Below are 23,383 nucleotides of genomic sequence, written 5' to 3' on the forward strand. Positions count from 1 at the left end.
TCAGAACAATCACTATATTAAATAATAATTAAATATATATACCGGTTGAAATTGGAAGGGCTTATTGGATATTACAAAAAAAAATCGTAATCTTATTAAGTTACAAGGCATTTTCAATTTGTTTAACAAAATCGCATGCAATGCATTTCAACAACATGGTTCCAAAATCATGTGCCCGTTAAATATGTACATCTATGTTGTCTTTGGTTTATGATAAGCAAATAGGAAGAGATAAAAGATGATAGGGTTTAGGGTTTGTGGGTCATATGACAAGAAGAAAAGTAGAAGGTGCCATGGAATGGAACCATGAATCCTAGTAGCCAATTAAAAAAACTACATTCATTTCACATTTCAAAGGAATATCTAACGTATTATTAACATATCCAAATTCCCCTTCAAAGTTAAAACTACCAAAATCTCTATTTACTACTCTTTTATATCCACATAATATAGTAAAAATAAGTATAGACAACATCTGAAAAAGTTCAGTGCAAACTATGACACAAATTTGCATTTTGCAAGAGGTTATACTTCCATTCATGTTCATGCTTATTACATGATAAGAGTGAGTTTTTTTGGAGAAATCTTAGACCCAAAGTTGTAGAAATAAATAATTGTCAACCACAAAGATGGATATGAAGGCTATCAATCCTACTATGATGATATAATAGGGTAGGTGCAGAAACTATATATGAAGATAACAACAACTATGATATAAAAAATATAGCCTTATTTGCTTCGGCCCAAGAAGTGTAATTGATGCTCCATTCGAGGCACCATATCTGAACCGGGATATTATGTCTCCAATCAAATTTAGCTCAAATTTTATTAAATAACATAAAAAATTATTTTTATTTTTATTTTTAAATATTTGTCAACTTTTAATTGGCTTAGAACACAATAGGATATAAAAAATGGGACAGTTGATCTGAGGTGGCAGTAATCTACTCTTATATGATTTAGCTCTCACAGAATCACTTTCAATTCCAAACTGTCTCTAGTGTAATTTGAATTATCATAGTAATAAGACTTTAAAATGAAGATATATTCGAGTTTAAAATATTTAAGTGTAAATTTAATTTCCTACTACCCAAAAATAAATTTGGGCTAAACATAAAAATTAAATTAGAGTTTAAAATATATGTATTCTTAGTAAAAGATTCTTTATACTGTTAGCATATTATTCACCATTGATTTATAATACTTTTATTTGAAAGCGAATGATGATAACGTATAATGTGCTAATAGTATAAAAATAATATAAATATTAAATCCAATAAAGTTACAAAATAAATTAATATTTTGTAGAGGTTGAAATTAAAATATCGAAATAAGATAAGTATGTAAAGACAAATTTACCCCAATATTCCGGAAAACAATAGATAGAGCATTGAGGAGTAGAGAGGTTGTGGATATTATTTTTGGATCCCCTATCTTGTTCGAGGTTCGTAGAAGACATTGAAATTCCTCATCCGAAGATAGCAGAATGGGTTTGAATGTGAAAGATTCATGTTTCATAAATGCTCAAACACCATTAGCACTTCCCTTTCTCAATCTCATTCCTCCTCCAATCACCACCGTCGCTGATAACTTTTTGAAATCTCTAAACTCCTTCGCTTCTGAAAACCCTTTTCTCAATAAAATTGCCTCTCTCTCCTCTCAATTTCACACCTTATGTTTTCAGGTTATTCCCAATTTGAATGCGCTTTCTTTTGTATGAACTAACTTCACTAACTTTGTTAATGATCTTTCTTTTTTCACTTCAGATTCGATGCAGTAACTCTAACCGGAAGATGAGGTTATTGTCCAGTCACAATTTCGCAGCGGTGTTACCGGGGGATTCGGTAGCCGGTCTTGTTGTAGCTAATGGAGTACAAAGTTTCTTGAGCCTTTACAACACATTGCTTGTAGTGAGGCTTGTTCTCACATGGTTCCCTAATACTCCTCCTGCTATTGTGTCTCCCCTAAGGTATTATTATTATTATTCCTAAATTATTTGTGAGGCTAGGAACACCATTCATTATTCAATTCAATTGTTACTTGCCTTTGTAGTAAGCTTCAAGATACCTTTTATGTGGAACTAGTGTTTTAAATTGCGGTAACAGTTACTATGATTGCGGTCATTTCGGCTGTTGCAATGCGGATTGCTACCGTTGCGATGCGGATTGCTGCCGTTGCAGGGTGAATTATTTTGTGATTAAAAAACTATTTTTGAATTTGATACAGCCTGATGCGACTCAAATGCAGTCCGCCGATGCAGTTGCGTTGTGGCCTGATGCAGTTGCGTTGTGGCCCGATGCGGTTACATTGTGACCAGATGCGGGTACATTGCGGCCTGATGCGGCTACATCATTGTGATTTGGCATAACACCGCAATTGTGGTGTGATGCGGTTGCGGCAGTCACCGCAACCGCAATATTGCAGCCGCAATTTAAATCACTGTATGGAACTGCCAATTATGATAGACATGTAGATAGTCATATTGATTGATACATGTGTTTAGTTAGCATCTTGAAGCACATAACACACTTGAAAACAGTTACTGTGTTTCATGTAGGAGTGGGACATGTATCGTATCATTCATTCATAACTTTTACATATAAATTTTGATTTTTTATGCCATTATAGATGGAAATATGAGATTACTGAAGTACAGAAGTTGTCATGAACTTAAACTTTTGAATCTGTTATTTTATCGCTCAGGCATAATGTAACCATAAAATTACATATTTCCATTTTCTTTCTTCCCAAGGCAGCTACTTATTTATACTGATCGCATCGGAATTTCAATTTGTTCTATAAAATGACTATTTGTTTCTTCCATCCAGCACCATATGTGATCCGTATCTGAACATATTCCGCGGACTTATTCCCCCTATTGGAGGAACACTGGATCTGTCTCCCATCCTAGCATTCCTTGTACTCAATGCCTTCACTAGCACCGCTGCTGCACTCCCTGCTGAGCTTCCAGTTTCGGAACAATCCGAACAAGGTCTTGCAGCTCCATTGCAGTCTACTGATATTGTTACTACTTCACAGAAGGACAAATGGATGAGGAGGATTCATGGGAACAGGTCAACCACCTCCGGTCGTGTCAATTAGAATATAATGATAATGTTCATTTGTGCCTTTATTGTTTGTCATTTACAAAGGTTTATGTTGTTCCTCCCCAACAAGTAATCATAGTTATAGGCAATACAATTTTTGAGCTTGTGATTCCTGAGCACTGGAGAGTTATTTACTTAATGGCCAACAGTGAGTGGCCAAATCGCACGAGTATATAGATCATCAATTAGATTACCGATTATTTATGTTATATGTTATTCATTTACATTTTGATTGCAAATATATGCCCATGATAAGCTTTTAAACAATTATTTAATATATATGTTAAGTTCTCGAACTGTATGTTTTCATGGAACAAAAGAAAATAGACAGCAAAAGGTTGTTTTATCAGAATTTGGCTGCTGTTATCGAAGCGCTGGCTTGAATTGTTTATGGAAATATGGTACCAATTAAACACATGTTTCCACTAAATATCATGCAGTGAGTTTTTTCTTACAAATGTTTGGCAAAGGAGGGGTATGTGAGTATTGAACATAGAGAGAAAATGAAAATATTTACTTAGCATACATGGGTTTTGTTGAAATAGAACCTGCCATTTGGGAATATTTTGTAATTGGTGCTGAGGGCTCAAAATTATATACTTAGGTGTTTAATCTGGCCTTATCTAAAACAATATCAAAGTAGGGTGTTGGTCTACAACCAATAATAATTTTTTATATAACTGCAGTTTTCCAAAAATTGAACCTCTAATCTAATTTGACTCTAAGTTACCTACAATGAACAATGGTCTTTGCTATAATACTCAACCCTAGGAGTTCTATGTCTATAAGACATTAGAGATGATTCCGTATTTCTTTGTAATTGTAGACTTCTACAATAAAAAAACGGTATCAGATTCCTAATGAAACTCAAGATCCACATCATATTGATGGGACAGACATTGTCTTGTGTAGCTTTTGATTTACCAAGAAAACTTGGAGTCCAGCTAAGAGGATTGCAAGAGCCAAGACCATAAATTTTACATAAAAACAAGAAATGAAGGGATCTTTTTGTCATGAACTCCTTAACAAATAACAAAACCAATCCGAAGGGGGAAAAAATAGCTTAGGCCAAACCTGAGATATACAACAAAGAGGAGGAAGGCCCATAAATCAATTAGAAAACAAAAATACAGTTTACTCAATTTATGATCATAATAGAAAACCAAACCCCAAAGCAAAAATAACTGAAGTGGCAAATAGGCATATTCCAGTGAGTGGAGACCAATGACTAGCACCACTGCACACATCATTAGCTCCACTAAAGCAACCTGGTTTTGTTATCTCCGGTCGTGTCAATTAGAATATAATGATAATGTTCATTTGTGCCTTTATTGTTTGTCATTTACAAAGGTTTATGTTGTTCCTCCCCAACAAGTAATCATAGTTATAGGCAATACAATTTTTGAGCTTGTGATTCCTGAGCACTGGAGAGTTATTTACTTAATGGCCAACAGTGAGTGGCCAAATCGCACGAGTATATAGATCATCAATTAGATTACCGATTATTTATGTTATATGTTATTCATTTACATTTTGATTGCAAATATATGCCCATGATAAGCTTTTAAACAATTATTTAATATATATGTTAAGTTCTCGAACTGTATGTTTTCATGGAACAAAAGAAAATAGACAGCAAAAGGTTGTTTTATCAGAATTTGGCTGCTGTTATCGAAGCGCTGGCTTGAATTGTTTATGGAAATATGGTACCAATTAAACACATGTTTCCACTAAATATCATGCAGTGAGTTTTTTCTTACAAATGTTTGGCAAAGGAGGGGTATGTGAGTATTGAACATAGAGAGAAAATGAAAATATTTACTTAGCATACATGGGTTTTGTTGAAATAGAACCTGCCATTTGGGAATATTTTGTAATTGGTGCTGAGGGCTCAAAATTATATACTTAGGTGTTTAATCTGGCCTTATCTAAAACAATATCAAAGTAGGGTGTTGGTCTACAACCAATAATAATTTTTTATATAACTGCAGTTTTCCAAAAATTGAACCTCTAATCTAATTTGACTCTAAGTTACCTACAATGAACAATGGTCTTTGCTATAATACTCAACCCTAGGAGTTCTATGTCTATAAGACATTAGAGATGATTCCGTATTTCTTTGTAATTGTAGACTTCTACAATAAAAAAACGGTATCAGATTCCTAATGAAACTCAAGATCCACATCATATTGATGGGACAGACATTGTCTTGTGTAGCTTTTGATTTACCAAGAAAACTTGGAGTCCAGCTAAGAGGATTGCAAGAGCCAAGACCATAAATTTTACATAAAAACAAGAAATGAAGGGATCTTTTTGTCATGAACTCCTTAACAAATAACAAAACCAATCCGAAGGGGGAAAAAATAGCTTAGGCCAAACCTGAGATATACAACAAAGAGGAGGAAGGCCCATAAATCAATTAGAAAACAAAAATACAGTTTACTCAATTTATGATCATAATAGAAAACCAAACCCCAAAGCAAAAATAACTGAAGTGGCAAATAGGCATATTCCAGTGAGTGGAGACCAATGACTAGCACCACTGCACACATCATTAGCTCCACTAAAGCAACCTGGTTTTGTTATTTTAGCCACACCACCCTCAAAGGCAAAGGTGCTATTAGGTTTGCCACTGCTAAACAACACACACCAGAAATAAGGAGACCCTCCATCGGTGCCGGTCACAGCAGCTCCAACCTGAGTGTGATTCTTACTATACAGTATGTCCAAGCTCTTCTGATTCCTTATCAGGATGTCAGAAAATGCCTCAGGTGCATGGACATACTTAGTTTGGCAACCAAGGAAACGACCGGTTATAGGGGCAAGAGTTGATGCCTTAACACCACAGTTTGGAGCAAATACTTCGGCAAATTGAGATTCTGGAGGCTTTTTGGCATCAGATCCTCCGACCGCACCACAATCACCTTGGTACGCTTTGATGTATTGCAAAGCAAGACAGGCAAGTCCCGGGTTGTCAGATAAAGTTGATACCTTGTGAGCTGTTCTGTTTTCATTAAGCACAACTACCAACTTGTCTGCAGGGTTATCGGTAACTTTGACTGCAAAGTTTTGTTCATTATGTCACAAATGGGTACTTATAAAACAGGCAAGTGGGGAAATTCTAGTAAAAACAATACGAATTTGAACTGTTTGAATGACATTATTACATGATAAATACAACAATGAAATAAGGATTCAGAATCATTGATGGGTTGGTACTTAGGAACTTTTAAGAAATAAGGAGGTATTATAATGTGAGGAAAGTAGACATATATATAAAATCAATGAAAACGTAAATCTGTAACCTGAAGGTAATAGAAAGCAAGGCAAGGACATAACTATTTTTGCAACTATGTTTGATACACAGCCATGAACACAAGCAAGTGAAACATAAAGTAAGTGCAGCATCACTCATAGACATATTATATATAACAAATCAAAGCAAGAAAAGAACTAATAAACTTCAATTAACAAAATATGATTTGTTCAATAGATTCTCTGCCAAATAATCTATCATCCGGAGAGCACAAGTCCTAGACAACATTATGATACATCCAACTACTTATAATACAGGTTTCTAGGACTTGCTATCATGCTGGGAGAAATATCAGCCAGGCACAGATATTAGTTTCACCTCACCATTCCCATCTCTTTTTAGATGTTTTCTTGCATACAGATCAATAAATGGTTAAAAAACCCAATTCAACTGATAAACCAGAGGTCATTATGCATATTAGAGGTTCTCCAACTCCCATCTAACACCGAATCTCGATTTCCTAAAACCTAATGCTGTATGTGTTAATAGTACATAGTTCACTGTTAATGATTCCATAGATAAATGCTAATGAAATTTCGATAGGAATCACTTTTCAAAATCGGAACTGGTTTGCAGTTTGCAGGGATGCTGAGCAAACATGGTAATTATGTCAAAAAGAGAAGAAAGCACAGAAACAGAAATTTTAATGGTATCTAACGGCAAAATCATAATTTCAACATGGAAGTTATTTCATTCAGTTCCTTACAACAACAAAAGTTATGAATTTTCAAATAGGAAAACATGGCTGTCTGGTTATCATGCGTTCTACAATTTCATAATTTCATTTGAACTCAACAGTTTTATTTCTTTAATACAATTAGAAACACTAAAGACAAAGCAAAAGTTATACAACAACTAAGCTTAATCCTACTATGTGAGGTCAACTACGTGAATCGAACGACACCATAATACTCTATTGTAAATCAGTTTCATCGACAAAACATAATGTCTAAATCTTCACCAATCGTTTTGCCTACGTTTTTTCTTGGCATCTCTCTTCCTCTAGAAATTGGAAACCTTTGTTTGAATAAAAAAACAAAAGCTATATATTAATAAAATCAATCTAGGGGTCTTGAAATGGATTTATTTATTGCTATTACATATCTTCGACTGAATACTGCCAGAATAGGAAATTTGAAGAGAAAGCTTAATGAGTTTTGAAGCTGATAATTAATATAGTTGACTGCCCCAAACAAGAATCAGAAAATATCATAATGTGTTTTCCTTTTATCACTTCCCCATTTCCAGCATTATACTGAAAGTTCAAGATTCAATATGAACAGTACTTTCCATGAGAGATCAAACTTACACAATAGTTCTACTTCTAAGAAACTGTGATCTAGCCACAGAAAAGCTAAAAGCTACATAACACTGGCATTGTGAAGTATAAAAACTCGTTTCATTTTAAATGTCAAAAAATGCAATCGAGAATGAGAAGCTACAATGACACAAATCAGAAAGACTAGAACTTAAAAAATTAATTTTTTTTAAGTGGGTTAAAGCAGATCAAACCTAAAACATCAAGGCATAACAGATAGGTTCCAAATCTGAAACAGAAACCACTAGACAAGGAAAAATGGTTTATACGTACTTTGAGTATCAGCAGAAGCAGCATGAATGAAGAGAAGGGTGACCAATAAATAACACAAAGTCATAATCTTTGGCATTGTTATTATATCAGAACAGAACACAGAGGAGGATTTGAAGACAGAGGTAGATCGGAGTGAAAGAGGATGAGTCAGTGTTATGTCTGATTCAATGTGTTGCCTTCAACTACAACTTGGTACCAACCTGGGCCCCACTACAACATGTCACTTTATAAGGAAAGGAACGGAACGAGAAGGTTGCAAGTAAATCTCACAAGTGTATTTCATAGTTCTCCAGTTTTTCAATTATCTCTCCAAAATTTAACTTTTAGACTAACCTAAAAGAATTATGGGAGTTTAATAGAAGGCTATTAAATAAGGAATGGTGTATTGATGATTGAAGTTGAGATTACGAATCGAATTTAAGACGCTTTCTGTCGGTGTGGTAATACTTAATTGTTCAGAATAGTGAAAACAACTAGTAGCATTGATATAGTGTTATAATGTATGCATAACCACATAGGTCAAAAGGAATAGTGAAAACAACTTTAACTTTGGCTAAGAGAATAATCCTTTCTACTAGACATACATAAATCAAATTTATCATCGACCATCTTAGGCTTTCTTAATTACTTTTAAACAAATTCAAGAGGCCATTAAAAAGAAGATAAAAAAAATGTATATACTAACAATATATGAGCTTAATTTGTCATTGTTCACAATATGCAAATATTACATTATGAATACATTTCATATAATTTAGTTAATGAGAATTATTTTTAAAATGAAATTGAGAAAATTAGATGAAGTTAACTAATATTCATAACAAGTGTGTTAGTTACTTTTCTTCTTATATTTGAGTTTGAAGGACCAATTTTTAAAATTGTTAAAATATGGAAAAATTGGAATTTGATCCCAATATGACATTTAAAATTTGATTAACCCAAATTAAGCCAAACAAATCCATGTTGGTCGGTTTAGAAATTTTCTTCTCATCTCAACTTGTTAAATCCAATTCAATTACACCCATGTAATTATAATTTTTAAAAAGTGATACATTTAAATTTTTGTTATTGTCCTTCTGAAAATATGTAATTGGGCAATGGACACACAAACCCAAATAATAAATATAACCAACATGCTTTGGTTCAAGTGGTACATGTTTGATTCCCCTTAAGTAAGATCTTGGTTCGAGTCTTGTGAATAGAAAAATGTCCGCTGAAAAAATTAGTCTCACATACCTGTGGATGTTCCCGGCTCAGACAGTAATACCTCCTGTGTAAAGATACCTGTTGGAAATAAAAAAAACTGAAATAATAAATATGACAAAGTGTAAGGGTATAATTGCAATAACGTAGGGAGAATAATAGGATAAGGTTTGAAGTTTCAACCAAAGTAATAGAAATAGAATCCACTCGTGCAAGCAACACCCCGCGTATCTATGTTGTGTGGGCATGGCGACACTATCCTCCACTGCGCATGTTAGCAAGAAGCCTTTCCCACATTCATCTGAAGCGAAGCGATTGAGTGTTAAGTGCGCAGTGTCACCCACAACATGGCAAGAGAGTCGCCGTATAGTGTCCATCTCCATAGCTCTTTCTCACTTTCTTCTCATTCCTAACCGTATTCTCTCTCTCTCTCTCTCTCGTTTTGAATTATGATTGCAAGTTGCAAATTAAAACATAGGATAAGAGTATTTTCCACGTTGCAGGTGCTGCTGCTGAAGGAAGTATGTTAGATAAGTATGTCAAGAGGTATGTGTATATGTCATTGTCTCTTCTTCAACTAAGTATTATCATCTAACCTTACATTTACACTCTCAGAGCATTATTCTAGTTAATAAATGAATAATGATTTGCTGACGGTATAAAAAACATTTTTACTATGGGTGCTGTTTTGTAATAAATGTTTTAACTATTTAATACTGTAAATAAATGAAATGTTTGACAACACCCATTCATGTGGCTTTTGGATTTGCTTTTTATGGTAGGTATTGTATTGTTGAGAATTTGGACTTGGATCAAAGTTTTGTACATATTGTGATTTTATATCTAATGTCAAAAAATTCTGTAGAAAAAAACTTGATCCTCTGGAGGCTTATGTACCTGCTGTCATACTTACTCAGTTCCAGATCAAGGACTTGGGTAATCCCCATCTCCCTTAACTACTACCTTTGCCATGCTAGATATGTAGATGTTAGAAAAGTTATTTAAAGTTATTTATTTATTATTCTACTTAGTGTTGCTTCTAACTTTCACTGTGGATTCATCTCTATATTTTGGTCTGGCACATTTGCTAATAAAACTATTAGAAAAATTACCCACATTATAGATATAGAAATATATTTATATCTATATTGAGATTCCTATATGCATGCATTCTCCTCATTAACATTGTGGAATCTACTTGTCATTCCCTTCCATTTTCCTTCTTCGCTATTAGTATTGCTACATGTGTTTATGTATGGTTTGCGAGAATCATATGTTGAAGATGATATAAAATATTTTCATGCTTTTCTTTCTACTTATTACAGAAAAAACATTAGAAGGTGATGAACCCCAATTTTCCCTCTGCCGATCTCTACTTCGTTCTGGGCCTGCAGCATCACTTCGTGTAAATATTCGAGCAGTAAGTAATGGCTTCCTTCAACTTCTACACTATCCTTTTTCTAGTTCTAATTTCATTCAACTTTTTTATTTGAAAAAGTTCTTTTGTGCTGCTAATTTTTCTTATGGTAGAACTCTCTATTGTTAGGTTGATCACCTTTGAGTCAATTGAAATCATTCTGAGCCTCGCTTTTTGTAATTTTGAATAAAGTATAATGTCAAGTCTCTTCTACACAGTTCCCAACTTTAGTTGGTACATCTCCATTCAGGAGCTACTATGCTAATTTCAAAAGGACAACTAAACAACCTAGGACAGCTAATAGCTTCATTGGTTTTTGTTGAAACCATTGCTGCTATCACGTTTAAGGATAATCTATTTCATCTTCTCTATGTCTATCATCATTCATTTTATAAAATATTTGTGTGTGAAAGTTAATCAGAACTTCACAATTTTTTATAGGTGGCACAATATGCATCTGACAGTGGCAATGGTAAAACTGCATTCAACAGTGTTGATGATTGTCTGAGGTACTATAATCACTTTCCTACTGAATAATTAAATAAATGTTCATGAAACAAATACCTATTACAACTAGACATGGAGCGATAAGCTGTACAGAAAACAAATTTTAAAAAAGGGTGACCCAATGTGCGGCAATCCCAACTAGAATATGTTGTTTCAATGATTATAAGGCAAACAATATTATCGCTGTGTTGAGTCTCACCTTCAGAAAAACATAATTTCATAATGTTGAAAAACTTCAGCACTATATGAAGAATTTTGTTTCTTAAGGTCTCTTGAGGATCTCGATAACTTGCTTCTGCGTGCATCAAGAAATGATCCTGGAGCCTCAGTCAAATCAATGAAGGCAAAAATAGGTTCTACCCTTAACGCTTTGGACAGGTGATTTGTTACAATCAGTTCTCTCTTTTTTCCCATGCACATAAACATCCCTTGTTCCTATAGCACATGTTTCCCTTCCCCTAGTTTCATCAAAACTTGCATGCAATGACAAAGATGCAATTCTTAATAACCTTTCTGTTTCAGCCTCTTACAAACCGTACCGCCGGATGTGCTAAGTAGGGGAAAGGTTATAGCTGATTCATACAGAGAACCAGAAGATGTGGAAACACAGAGTTTGGACCCGGAGTTGAAGCAATTAGAATCAATACTGTGAATAGCTAACATACGTCTTCACCTTTTGGGTATTGGCCAACATAGCTGGGATTGTGGAACCTAAGACCCAAGAGGTAGAATATGAAAACATAGATGACTTCATCTATTCCTATTAAAAATAGGTTTTTGTTCATTTTTATAACTTCATCTATTCCTACGTGGTTGGTTGCTCGTGATACCAGTGAAAGTGATGATAGCGTTATATAAGAGCAAGTTAAAGCCAGTTATCATAAGATTAAAGCGTAAGGAACTCCCTCCCAACTATGGATCTACTATAGAAACCTCCATGTACTCTAAAACTAACCTATGACTCCTTATATTCGTAAAACAATACATGTTTTAAGACTCCATCCCAAGTGTAATGATTGATGCATTTAAAAAAAAGTAAAAACCCTGCACTTCAAGCTAACTTTGCTGCAAACTTAGAATGAATGAAACTGCTTGTCTGGAGCTCTTTTAAGTTTAACTTGCACTTTAGAGGTTAACATGCACAAATTTGGACAAGTCTAATACAGATTTATTATTAATTGATGTATATCGATGTCAAACTTCTGTCATAGTTAAGGATCATTTTATGGGACTTCGCAGTAGTTAGAACCAGTAAATACTTTTTATCTAACAGATGTCAAATGACGGATGATGAGATAAAAGAGAAATGTGGCAATTCAACTACAGTGGTCGTACATCTGAATGTGGATTTAATAGAAAGGTTTCATCACAGACGTTTTAGCTATACAGTGGGGAGTGTGGACCATGGGGCTCTGAACCATGTTGGTCATATATCTGAATGAAGATGACGTTTTAGCTACAGTGGCCCGATGATGATACAAGACAACAATCAATGGTGGTAACACTGAGGTGCAGGTGAGAATGCGGCGATGGATGGCAGAGGTTAGAGGTAGTTCTGTGATGAAGCTTTTCTATTAGAGGTGGCCGTTGCAAGTGGTTCATGCAAAGACAGTTGTCGAAGATTTCTACACTACTTTAAAGACGATCATAATATAACTTACAGTATCAATGCATGCTATGGACAAAGGAACAAGTATTCATCAGAACATCACAGGACTCATTAGGCTGATATAAAATATGCATTAAAATTTGAACTATATGTTCTACAACATTAGTAAGTTTTACAAAGATAAATTATTGCAAAATACAAAGGATAGTTACATGCTTTAAATATGCCGAACAAACACAGACAATGAAATAAATTAGCCATGTATATAATACATGAGGAATAACCAGATTTATTACCTAGCATGCCTTCACCCCAAGTAAAACAAGCACTGGAAAAAAAACATGATATCCTTGGTCAGAGAGTACATCAGCTTCACGAGGTGCTGTATATACGCTTTAAACTAGGACATGCTGCACGTAACCTCCCCATACTCATTGAGCATATCTGTGGAGTACCATAAAGTGTATAAAAAATAGTTTCAGAACATGACCACAAACAATAGTCAAACACTATCCTATCATTATCTATGAAAAGGTTAATTAGCTAAAATCACTAAAAGCATCTATCAAACACTGAAAGAATATAAAAAATGAGTTTCTCCCACCTTTGGACAGAAGCGAACATCAAGAGTCTCCAGCATAGAGCATTTTGATATAGCAGCTTCAAGAACTTCCTCATCAACATTGCAATACTAAAAACACAAATTTCCAAACCACAATATTGATAAAAACAAATAGATTGAAACAAATTGATGAAGTATGACGTGCACTCATTTGTTTTATGAAACAATAATTCAAATATTGATGAGTAGATTTGCATTTATACTAGAAGTTATTAGTGATAATAAACCCATAATCCACTTCAAATATTGATGAATGCAACGATTTAAATAGATTGAAACAATAACTGCGAGATAGATAACACAAAAAACACCATTCATATTACACATGCTGTAGTTCTGGTGAATGACAAAAAACAAATCCCAGACCTGAACATTTTCCCATAAAAAAGACTTATGTCACACGTCAGACTGTCAGTTTAGCAGAAGCCTAAATTATTGGCCAAGCAATCCAAGGCAAGAGAATGAGGCAAACCCAAGGTAAGGTGTCGTAATGCAAAAAACATGACATAGTATAATAAAGCATATCTAAATAGCAACATCTAGCACCCCAATGAAAAATCAATATTCAAATCAGTATGACTGCATCACAGATTAAAATTAACAGAGAAGACTAATACCTGAAGGAATAGAGTGGCCAATCTCGGACACACTAACTTCAAAATTTCCAAAGAGCGACAATTGCTGAGAATAGAAGTTAAAACATTATCAGATCTGATGTGAGAAGGACAAAACCATGTACATTTATAAGAGAGTGAACCATACCTTAAATTAAGAAAGCACAGGTTGAGACAAGTGACATCAACCTCCTTCAAATTTGCTGAGAGTGAAAGGTTTAAAAATAATAAATGGAAACAATGTGGAATTGCAACCTTCCTAATATTAGGACATCCGACACAGTTGAGATTCTGCAGTAAGCGGGTGGACTGCTCACTTGCTTCACGTATCTTCTCAGGGGTAGCTCCAAATGGTGTGTTAACAACACCCAACTCGTCAATCTGACCACAAGTGTGTCTGCACCCCCAATTCAAATCATGCATATTCACACAGCCATTCAAGCTTACATGTATGAGGTTTGTGCAGGAAGCAAGAAGCTCCTCTATGGCAGACTGGCAGAGAGTTCCATAAGACAAGTCCAACTCCTGAAGTGCTGGTAAAGCACTTTCTTTGTAAAGAGGTTCGAGTGATGTGTCAGTGAGATATTTGCATGCCTGCAACTTTAATACCTTCATGAAACAGACAAAAAGAAGGAATATCAGAAAGGTGAAGACATCAGTGATGTAAAATGTTGAACACGGAAAGAAGTGGAAAGGAAAACAGACAGTGAATAGCTGAAATCATAATGATACAATGATATGAGATGAGTACAAAACACTAGCCACAGACCAAATAGTCCTATTTATAAGAAGTACTACAGTAGTACACTAGTAAAAACCTAGCTCATTGGCACTGCTAACATCATAAGACTCAACCAAAAGAATCTAGTACCTGAAAATAAATAATGATAGAAAAAACAAGGAAGGGTAACTCTTACCTTTAGCCGTGAACAAGATTCAAAAACAGGCTGCAAGTTTACCAAGAAAGTGTATGATAAGTCAAGGACATTTAAATGTGGAAGCCAATACAGAGAACGGAGTCCATCCAAACCAATTGATGCACAAGACATCAGTATTAATGATTCAATTAGTGGGCATGATGCAGTTGTCGCAGAGAAGTCCTCGTCTGTTAGTTGGCTGTAATTCCAAACAACAAATGTGAGCTGACAATTTGGCATACAAGGACAATACCTAAGAAAACATCAAACACAACATGACCTGCAAAAGGAAGCATCCAGAGACGTTAGGAGTGGACAATTAATGAATGCTTTGGATAGTAAGCCACATCCTTTCAACTCGAGTGAGACCATAAATGGTGCTTCAATGCTGAGCATGTTCAACTTTGGGCATATTCCTAAGTTGAGAGACCGAAGACCAACCTGAGAAACAAGTGAATAAAAAGAAAGCACTTACCCTCTAGCTACAGTAAATCAGACTAATAAAAAGTTCAACTCCTTGAGTTTATTTCTTTCACCCAGGCCAAAGCCCTTTTTAACCCAACAACAGTAAAGCACCCTACAAATGTCATTAGATAAGTGTAGAAACTCATTTGTCTTGCAAGGAAAATATAATCTTTTTCTTAAAGAATGGGAACATAAAAACACACAAGCACACAGAATTTAAGTTTCATGTCCTTCAAAATATAATAGAAAGAACCTAATAAATCGATAGCACCACTTACAGGACAAAATGATGCTCTTTCCAAATGATCACAACCATCCAAAATAACTTTCTCAAGGTTAGGACATGCGAGATCGAGACTTGTTATTGGGCAACCACCAAGGGAGAGACTGACTAAAGAGGTACTGGTGAATCGAACTGATGTCAAACTCTGAATTCATCAAAACACCATAGGTTAGACAAGGTTTAAAAATAACGATCAACAATATTATTACTAATAACTTTATAGGGCAGATTTTCAACTTGAAATTCACAATATGGAGTTATGGACAGTTATCAAATAAGATAACAAGCTAAACAAATATAATCCATGACATCCATTAGTCCATACTACTAGCATAGATGATACATAAGCAAATTCAGGAAAGTGAACCCAGCAAATGGCAAACAATAACTTATTCACATACCTCGCAACTATCAAGAACTAACAATTTCAGCATCAGGCATCCTCCACCATCACTAAAAACATCACATAGAGAGTTTGTCAAAGATTCACACTCAGAGAGGTCCACTTCTTGTAGAGATTGGCATTGCAGAGCTAGTGTGTTTAAGCTGCCCTGCTTAGGCATTGTTAATTTCTGCATTACCACAGTCCACCATTTAGACTTCTAAAGCGTACACGAGTATGGGAACGAAAAATGAAAGCCAATTACGACATACTTGAAGAGAATTTGAAGTGATGTTGATGCGCTGGAGCGCAGGGCAGTTGGACACCAGCATAGAAGAGAGCATTATAGCCCTCAAGTTCAAATCAGTAAATCTGCGAAGGAAAACAATTTTACAAATGAAATTACAAATGAAAACACTAGAGAACTGGATATGATGTGAAATGAAGCATGAGAGAAGTGAACACCAGATGAAAATATATTAAATTTCCGGGGAGGAAAAATGAAGTGACAGCATACTTGCGGCAGTGTACTAATCTAATAGTCTGCAGATGTGGAAGATTCAAAGACACTGAAGTCAATAGATTACAATTATAAAGCTCCAAGACCTGCGATAGGAGTGACATCACTTACTCATAAGTACTCAAGAATTTAGATTAATCATTAATATCTGTATCAGTGCCTAGGACAGAACAAGTTACACACCTCCAACAGAGAACTATGAGATATTGCAGTCATTGAAGCTGAAGTGATGCCCTCACAGCTGTGAAGCTTAAGAACTGTCAACATGGGCAGTCTAACAGACTTCAAAGAGGAAACAAGCATGTCAAACAAAGTCAGACTGAATCTACACAGTCAACAAGTTGTTATTGACTCAAAAACATACCTCCAAGGTTATGTTTTGGCAGTAAGATGCATCAAGGAAATTAAGACCAGCACAAGTCTGGGATATTTCAACTAGCGTTTCATCAGTAGCGCATGAACAATTAGACATATTCAACGACACTAATTGTGGGCATGAAGTTGCAGCTAAGCGTATTGCAGAATCAGGAAGCTTGTGGCAAGAGCCTATGTCAAGTTTTTGCAAAAGCGGGCAATTAAGAACAACCTGAACCATGTTACTGCGCTTTAATGACAATGTTTCAAGTAGTGGGCACCTGAAAAATAATAAACACTATCACATTTTAGCTCATTGGTAAAGAGACATCTAAATGTTGGTTAAGCATCAAAACACATTCACCTGACTGTTATGCCCATCACACGGCATTTTTTTAATTTAAGATGACATAACCTGTCATGATAAATAGGTATGTCCAGAACACCACCACGAAGTGTAGCATGACTGATTCTCAGTTTTTTCAACATAGAACTATCGGCCAAAGCATGGAAAAAACTATCATCTATGTGTCCTCCTCCCAATTTTAAAACCTCGAGATTTCTGAAAATGAGGATACAGAATTAGCTGGGGCCACGGAAAACTCAATTGACTAATGACTGCATAAAATACAACAGAAGCTATGTACCTTAACAAAGAGATAGCCTTCATGGCAAGCACATAAGTTTCAGGACCAGATATGCTCACTGCCATGGCATTAGGATACCGCCTACATATGCCCTCAACTGTAAATCCACAAAGTTTGTAATCAGCACATTTAAGAATGAAAAAAAAAGTATTAATGAAGTGGGCCTTCTACATGGGACCCAAAGCATGATTCCGTACTCATAGTTGAATGTTAAAAGGTTTGCTGCAACAACTTTGTTATATGTAATGGTATGTACTCAAACTCTTCCAGAAATGTTTAAATTTTAATAGTGATTTATTATAACATGTGTATTGTAAATACTGATTTTTTTATAACATATGACACAATTTGAATGTTAAAAGGCTCACATTGCTCTGCAGATATTTTCCAATTTTCAAAATTCAATCTCTTCCAGAAATCTTCATGAGCACTAGCAGATCGCCATTTCCTACAGACTGAAGCAGCTTTGCACAGATTGGTATGATCCAAAAATGAGAAAACCTACATTACATGGGACAGAGAAGAGGAGAATTTAAAATCTTTATCAGTAATTAGAAGCAAAATTCAATTAAAAGAGAAACAAAGAGAGCAAAAATTATTATTTTCTCAGATGCATACCATATGCAACAAGTCATCCGAAAGATCTATTGTGCCCTTTGCATCCTCTACTTCTGAAATGTCACAGTCATCCCCTTCGTTGACTTTCACAAGACTAGAATCGAAGTTATTGTCCTCACCTGTAGACACCATCCCAAAATCTTCACCATCATTGGTAGGGTGAAGAGGCGAGCCTCGAAGATGATCATAATCACCATAGTCAGCAGGTGCCCTAGATGTCCCGGTATTTGAAGATGCGGCTGCAGTTTCAGAATGAAAGCCACTGCAAAACACAATCATACATTGTTATATAAAATTTCACCATATCATACACTACTCCAGTTTCCACTTCACAATTCAACATCAATTAAAGGTTTATAAAGCAACTCCTGCCTTAAAAAACTTAAGAGAATTCACTAAACTACCAGCCTAAGCCTATAATCAACGCAATTGTTAAATTCCACTGAAACAAAGTAGAAATATAAATAACAATCAAACACAGAATCATATATTCCTTAATCGAAAAATAAACAGAAAAGAACTCACTCGAAGTCATAGTAAATTTTGATGCGCTTATTGTGAGAATCACGATTGTCATTGGCGGCATCGACAACAGCAGAAGCGGAGCTACTCTCTCCATGGGAACGGCGCCGGTTAGAGCAAGAGGCTAACGAACACGCTCGTACCATCTCATTTTGAAACGACATCAAAGCATTGTCGTTTCCCGAAACGACTTTGTCTTCCATTGCGTCGAGATCAAAGCCTCAGCTTCAAAACGAGATCGTTACAACTTACAAACCCTAGCTCTTCCTTTTTTGTTGTTGCTTATCATAAATAGGAACTCATAAGTGGAGAATAGAGAGAATTCAATGGATCTGATTAGATTTTGGAATCTACTTTGTTGTGATTTATAATATGTGTTTTTTGTGTATGAGGAAAGCGAATGAAATGAGAGACTGGGACATGCGACGACAGCGTTTTAGAACTTTAGACTATGCTTTTATTATTCTTTTTTTTTCTTCTCTCTTTTTCCAAATTGCGCTTTGGCGTGTTCATTTTGAAATTGCGTTGCAGTGTTTCTTGTCTCTTTTCCCGTCTACATAGTGCTGCCAACAGGGACGAAACGATGATGTCTCCTTTTTGTGAGAAAGATAAAACTGATTTTAAATCTTCATTTTGTATTTAACTTTTTTACCAATTTTATTTCTTTAAAATGAATCATTTGTTGACTTTATTTATTATTGTAATTCAATTTGGACAAAACTTAAGTTTGGTCGAAAATTGACACGTTTCCATTCTCTAACTTTGACAATTTGGGTGGATATTAGGGTTGGAAACCAGTCACACTATCTAGATTTATTTCTTGGCCTATAGCCAATCAAATTATATAATACTTTTTAAGTTTTTTTAAAAAGTCATTTTAGCTTAACTCATTACAAATTTAAAAGACTTGTTAACAGTAATTGATTTATTTATTTATATTATGTAATAATATTTTCATATGAAATTTTAATATAAAATATATATATAAAATTATAATTTAATTATTAATGTTTGATAAGTATATTTAAAAGTATAAATGTTAACTTATTTAATAACATATATGTTGACTTATTTAAAGATATTATATCATAACATGTTTTTAAATAAACAAATAAGTGAGACTAAGCTTTTAAATATATGACACATATGTTTTAGTTACTTTTAACAACTAAGGAATGTTCATCATCATCATTAGATATCATACATCATGTAGTTACATCCTTGACTATTGTAATAATATTGGTCACATATAAAGTATAAAAACAATAAAACGAGTCGAACAACTATATAAATAGTTAATATTAAAAGTTAGTTAAGTATTACATTATTTAAAAAGACATAGACATTTATCTTTTAATATTCATCATTTAGCTAAAATATGATGATTAGGTAATCAATGTGGTTCATATCTTTAGGAACATCAAAGGTATATAGGCTTGGATCTATGGTATACATGTAAATTGTTGTTTTTAACTGGAATCTGAGTTCATTAGATTTCAGTATTTAAGCGTTGACGCAGTGAGAAATATTAATTTACAGAAGTTGTAATTGTATACATCACATTGTTGTTCTGCCGAAAAAGATTCATAAAGGTACCTTTTTACTATAAGTTTAGTGCAATAGATAACACAAATGACATCATTGCCCATGCTAATGAGAAGTACCCATGGTGTATGATTCCTATGATATAAATCAACCCATCATGCATCTCTTACTTAGTTTAATACATAGTAAAATACATTCAACTGTTAATGAATAAACATTCATGCATGTTTACTATTTGTTCACTTTAAGAAGTTCCAATTTCTTGTTGAGTTCTTCTTCTTCTTCTAGACCTTCACTCTTCAATTTTTGAACCTTGTTATATACAAATGCAACCTGTAGTTAGATTGCAGACGATGAGGAATGAAGAGAAATTTTGGTTAAAATGAATATATGTTGAAACAGAAAGCAAAATGTGGTTTCTAAGTTCTGACCTTGTCAAACGAACACCCTCTTGTGATGGACAGAGATCACCTTTTCCAAACGGTGTCTCAATCTTTCATTCATGTGTTAATATGTGATTGGCTTAGAAGAGGAACAAGAAATGAGACGCCGCTGAAGATATGTGATCTTCATCCCTCTTGCAATGCCAAGTCTACCATAATGAACAGCGTCTGTAATTGCTGCACTCTAAACTATATCTTCTTCAATTAAACGCATGGCTCTCATGTTTATAGTTAATTAGATATTAAGTACTAAATCACAGCCTCTCTCATACTGTAAGTAGTTGTCATATTAGTCCTAAATTTAAGAAACTATGTTGTAGTCCCTGAATTAAAAAACATGGTCATATTAATCCCTAACATTGTGAATAACCATCATATTAGTTATTTAAATTCAGTGACTAATGTGATTGCTTATGATTTCATTAACATGTATTTCTATGACATTAGGATTTTCTGACAAGAGCACAATACATTTAGGTAATATCATGTAAAATGAAAATGATTAAATTATCAACCAAGTCGTTGTAGTATAGTGGTAAGTATTCCCGCTTGTCACGCGGGTGATCCGGGTTCGATCCCCGGCAACGGCGATTTTCTTTTTCTGATATTTTGAAACGACGTCGTTTTCAGCCAATAGTTCTGAGAGGCGCGTGTCTTTCTAAGTACCAACGCTGAAGCTGTTCTGTTTTGAACCTTTAATTTCTCGCTTTAAGACATTTCAAAACATAACTGTAAATAACTTGTAAATCTTTCCAATATTCAACATCATATAAATCGAAACGCGCTGTGTTCGTTAGAAATGGAAAAACATCAAATCAAACGTAGATATTGTTTCTTAAGTTTTAAAAATGCACTCGAAATTGGGGAAATTTGGAGATAGAATTAATTCTTTAGTGCATAGCTTTCATGTTTGCTCATTCTTAATTGATTTATTAAGGGTTTGTTTGTGAACAGAATTAGGTTGAGGCCATGAAATATATGGTTTTGAAGTCTCTTATATTCTACATTTCTATGTATATCATACAATGGTTGCTTTGTTTTCACTTATGGGAAGTGATGTGAAAAAATATACTTAAAATAAAGTATTTTTTCATATAAAAAGAAAATTTAAGTCATGTTCATCTATAATAAATTCAGAGGTTAATAACATTTTAATAAAATAACGTATATTATATTTGATGAAAAAACAAATATGAGAGGTGTTTTCCATATTTTAGTTTATTTAACTTTATCTTTTAGAAACCTAACAAATATTAACACACTATTTTTTACCAATATTTTTATTCAGTACTCATTTTTTTCAAATATATTTTTATTTAATATGGTTTTCAATGCATGTTTAAAATTGTTATTATAGTATAATATGTCAAATTTTTATATAACTTTAATGATTTCTTAAATTATCTAAATAACTTCAGAAATAAGCCTTTAATATAAGAAATAGATGGAGGGGTACCTGTGTGTTTGGGGATTTTGGATGAGCTTAAAATATTTTTACTTTTACTGTAGTATTTTTTTTAAACAATTAGTATATTATAAACCATTTATGTATACTATTTTTATTTAAAAGTAAATAATAGTTAATAGTTAACATGTGAATTGCAAAAAATATATTATTAACAATGTAAAAAAATAATATATTTTTTTGTACTATCAATGATATCATCTCACCTTTAAGTAAGAAATTAATCATTTTTTGGTGGGTAACTAGCCATTCCAACAAGTGTCACTCTCAATAATTGAACATTTGACATTTTGATCCAATCTAATAGAGCATTACATCACTAGAACAACACTTATTGGTAACAAGAAAACTAATATATTGTGAATACATAACATATTTTCTGGTTTTGAATATGACATCTTTGAATATATTATCTGAAAAACTTCATTGAAGACACAAGTCAAGTAAATGAAATTTAGTTGTGAGTTCCTCAATTCACCTTCAACCTATACGCTTAGTTGTCGGCTGGTCTTTTTTCCACAATTTTAGAATAATCATTTAATTTCATGGTGATGAGGGCTATGTCAAGGAGGAATTACAGGTTTTAGGGGAAATATTTCAAACTATTACAAATATCCTCAAGCATTATTCTATTCTTCTCGTACTTTTTAATTTATATTTTCATGTTTTCTAAATATTTTGAGATAGTTTACCTTCTTTTTCACTCATTGTATACAATGTGCATTTAAATAGATCAATTAGAGTCAAGTTATATCAAGTTTTCAAATTATTTAATGATTTCTAAAATTATGTGGATAAACTTAAATAAACAATCATACTTATGTACAAAAAAACATAATTATATATTTGTGAGATTTTGAATAATGACATCTTTCAATATGTTAAGTGAAAAACTTTATTGAATGCATAAGGCAAGTAAATGAAATTTAAGTATAAGTTCCTCGATTACTCTTATGAAGTTTAAGTGTAAATGTCCCAAAAAATTTACTTTCTATGTGAATGTTTTTGATTGGTCAGAAAAATATTTAATTTATTAATTTTTTTAACTTAATGTATATTTTTCAATCAATGGATATATGTGTTCCCCAATTTTAAGTGTTAGTTCCTCAAATAATCTTAAGGTACAGGCTGAATGTTTAAATAATCTTTTCCAAACTTCATTGAATATACTTTTAGAATAATGATTTAATCGTATGATGATGAGGGCTATCCGGCTATTGAAGGAATTACGGGATT

The 23,383-nt window shown here is 33.8% G+C and overlaps 4 protein-coding genes and 1 non-coding gene across 12 annotated transcripts; 3 read left to right on the plus strand and 2 right to left on the minus strand.

Moving 5' to 3' along the window:
- LOC109328114 (ylmG homolog protein 2, chloroplastic) lies at positions 1,437–4,636 on the plus strand. 4 transcript variants are annotated; one of them, XM_019561405.1, is made up of 4 exons: positions 1,437–1,684; positions 1,767–1,969; positions 2,829–2,992; positions 3,026–3,327. In XM_019561405.1, the coding sequence occupies exons 1-4, from the start codon at positions 1,487–1,489 to the stop codon at positions 3,100–3,102; spliced, it is 642 nt and encodes a 213-aa protein (XP_019416950.1). In that variant the 5' UTR covers positions 1,437–1,486; the 3' UTR covers positions 3,103–3,327. The 4 variants fall into 4 exon arrangements, with proteins under 4 accessions (XP_019416950.1, XP_019416948.1, XP_019416949.1 ...); XM_019561403.1 differs by adding an exon at positions 4,411–4,636 and having other exon boundaries at positions 1,438–1,684; positions 2,829–3,105; XM_019561404.1 differs by adding an exon at positions 4,417–4,636 and having other exon boundaries at positions 1,438–1,684; positions 2,829–3,105.
- Positions 4,066–8,231, minus strand: LOC109328113. Of its 2 annotated transcripts, XM_019561400.1 has the most exons (3): positions 8,015–8,231; positions 5,681–6,166; positions 4,066–4,375 (listed from the first exon to the last, which is right to left on the minus strand). In XM_019561400.1, the coding sequence occupies exons 1-3, from the start codon at positions 8,088–8,090 to the stop codon at positions 4,257–4,259; spliced, it is 681 nt and encodes a 226-aa protein (XP_019416945.1). In that variant the 5' UTR covers positions 8,091–8,231; the 3' UTR covers positions 4,066–4,256. The 2 variants fall into 2 exon arrangements, with proteins under 2 accessions (XP_019416945.1, XP_019416944.1); XM_019561399.1 differs by lacking the exon at positions 4,066–4,375 and having other exon boundaries at positions 5,371–6,166.
- Positions 9,359–12,201, plus strand: LOC109328381. 3 transcript variants are annotated; one of them, XM_019561824.1, is made up of 8 exons: positions 9,359–9,632; positions 9,721–9,751; positions 10,083–10,153; positions 10,543–10,637; positions 11,076–11,143; positions 11,409–11,519; positions 11,664–11,853; positions 11,888–12,201. In XM_019561824.1, the coding sequence occupies exons 1-7, from the start codon at positions 9,464–9,466 to the stop codon at positions 11,791–11,793; spliced, it is 675 nt and encodes a 224-aa protein (XP_019417369.1). In that variant the 5' UTR covers positions 9,359–9,463; the 3' UTR covers positions 11,794–11,853; positions 11,888–12,201. The 3 variants fall into 3 exon arrangements, with proteins under 3 accessions (XP_019417369.1, XP_019417368.1, XP_019417367.1); XM_019561823.1 differs by having other exon boundaries at positions 9,721–9,763; positions 11,888–12,142; XM_019561822.1 differs by having other exon boundaries at positions 9,367–9,634; positions 9,720–9,763; positions 11,664–12,201.
- Positions 12,450–19,269, minus strand: LOC109328380 (F-box/LRR-repeat protein 15-like). 2 transcript variants are annotated; one of them, XR_002105435.1, is made up of 18 exons: positions 18,698–19,269; positions 18,173–18,434; positions 17,923–18,055; positions 17,555–17,651; positions 17,272–17,469; positions 16,918–17,188; positions 16,737–16,835; positions 16,551–16,639; positions 16,306–16,405; positions 16,053–16,223; positions 15,647–15,796; positions 15,184–15,344; positions 14,904–15,102; positions 14,135–14,595; positions 13,990–14,053; positions 13,355–13,441; positions 13,047–13,194; positions 12,450–12,866 (listed from the first exon to the last, which is right to left on the minus strand). XR_002105435.1 is itself a non-coding variant. In XM_019561821.1 (17 exons), the coding sequence occupies exons 1-17, from the start codon at positions 18,895–18,897 to the stop codon at positions 13,123–13,125; spliced, it is 2,814 nt and encodes a 937-aa protein (XP_019417366.1). In that variant the 5' UTR covers positions 18,898–19,269; the 3' UTR covers positions 12,867–13,122. The 2 variants fall into 2 exon arrangements, 1 of the variants encoding a protein (XP_019417366.1); XM_019561821.1 differs by lacking the exon at positions 12,450–12,866 and having other exon boundaries at positions 12,867–13,194.
- TRNAD-GUC lies at positions 21,201–21,272 on the plus strand. Its single transcript has one exon. It is a non-coding gene; the product is annotated as a tRNA-Asp (tRNA).

Source organism: Lupinus angustifolius, chromosome LG15 (genome assembly GCF_001865875.1).
Source record: "Lupinus angustifolius cultivar Tanjil chromosome LG15, LupAngTanjil_v1.0, whole genome shotgun sequence".
In the NCBI taxonomy this organism is placed as follows: domain Eukaryota; kingdom Viridiplantae; phylum Streptophyta; class Magnoliopsida; order Fabales; family Fabaceae; genus Lupinus; species Lupinus angustifolius.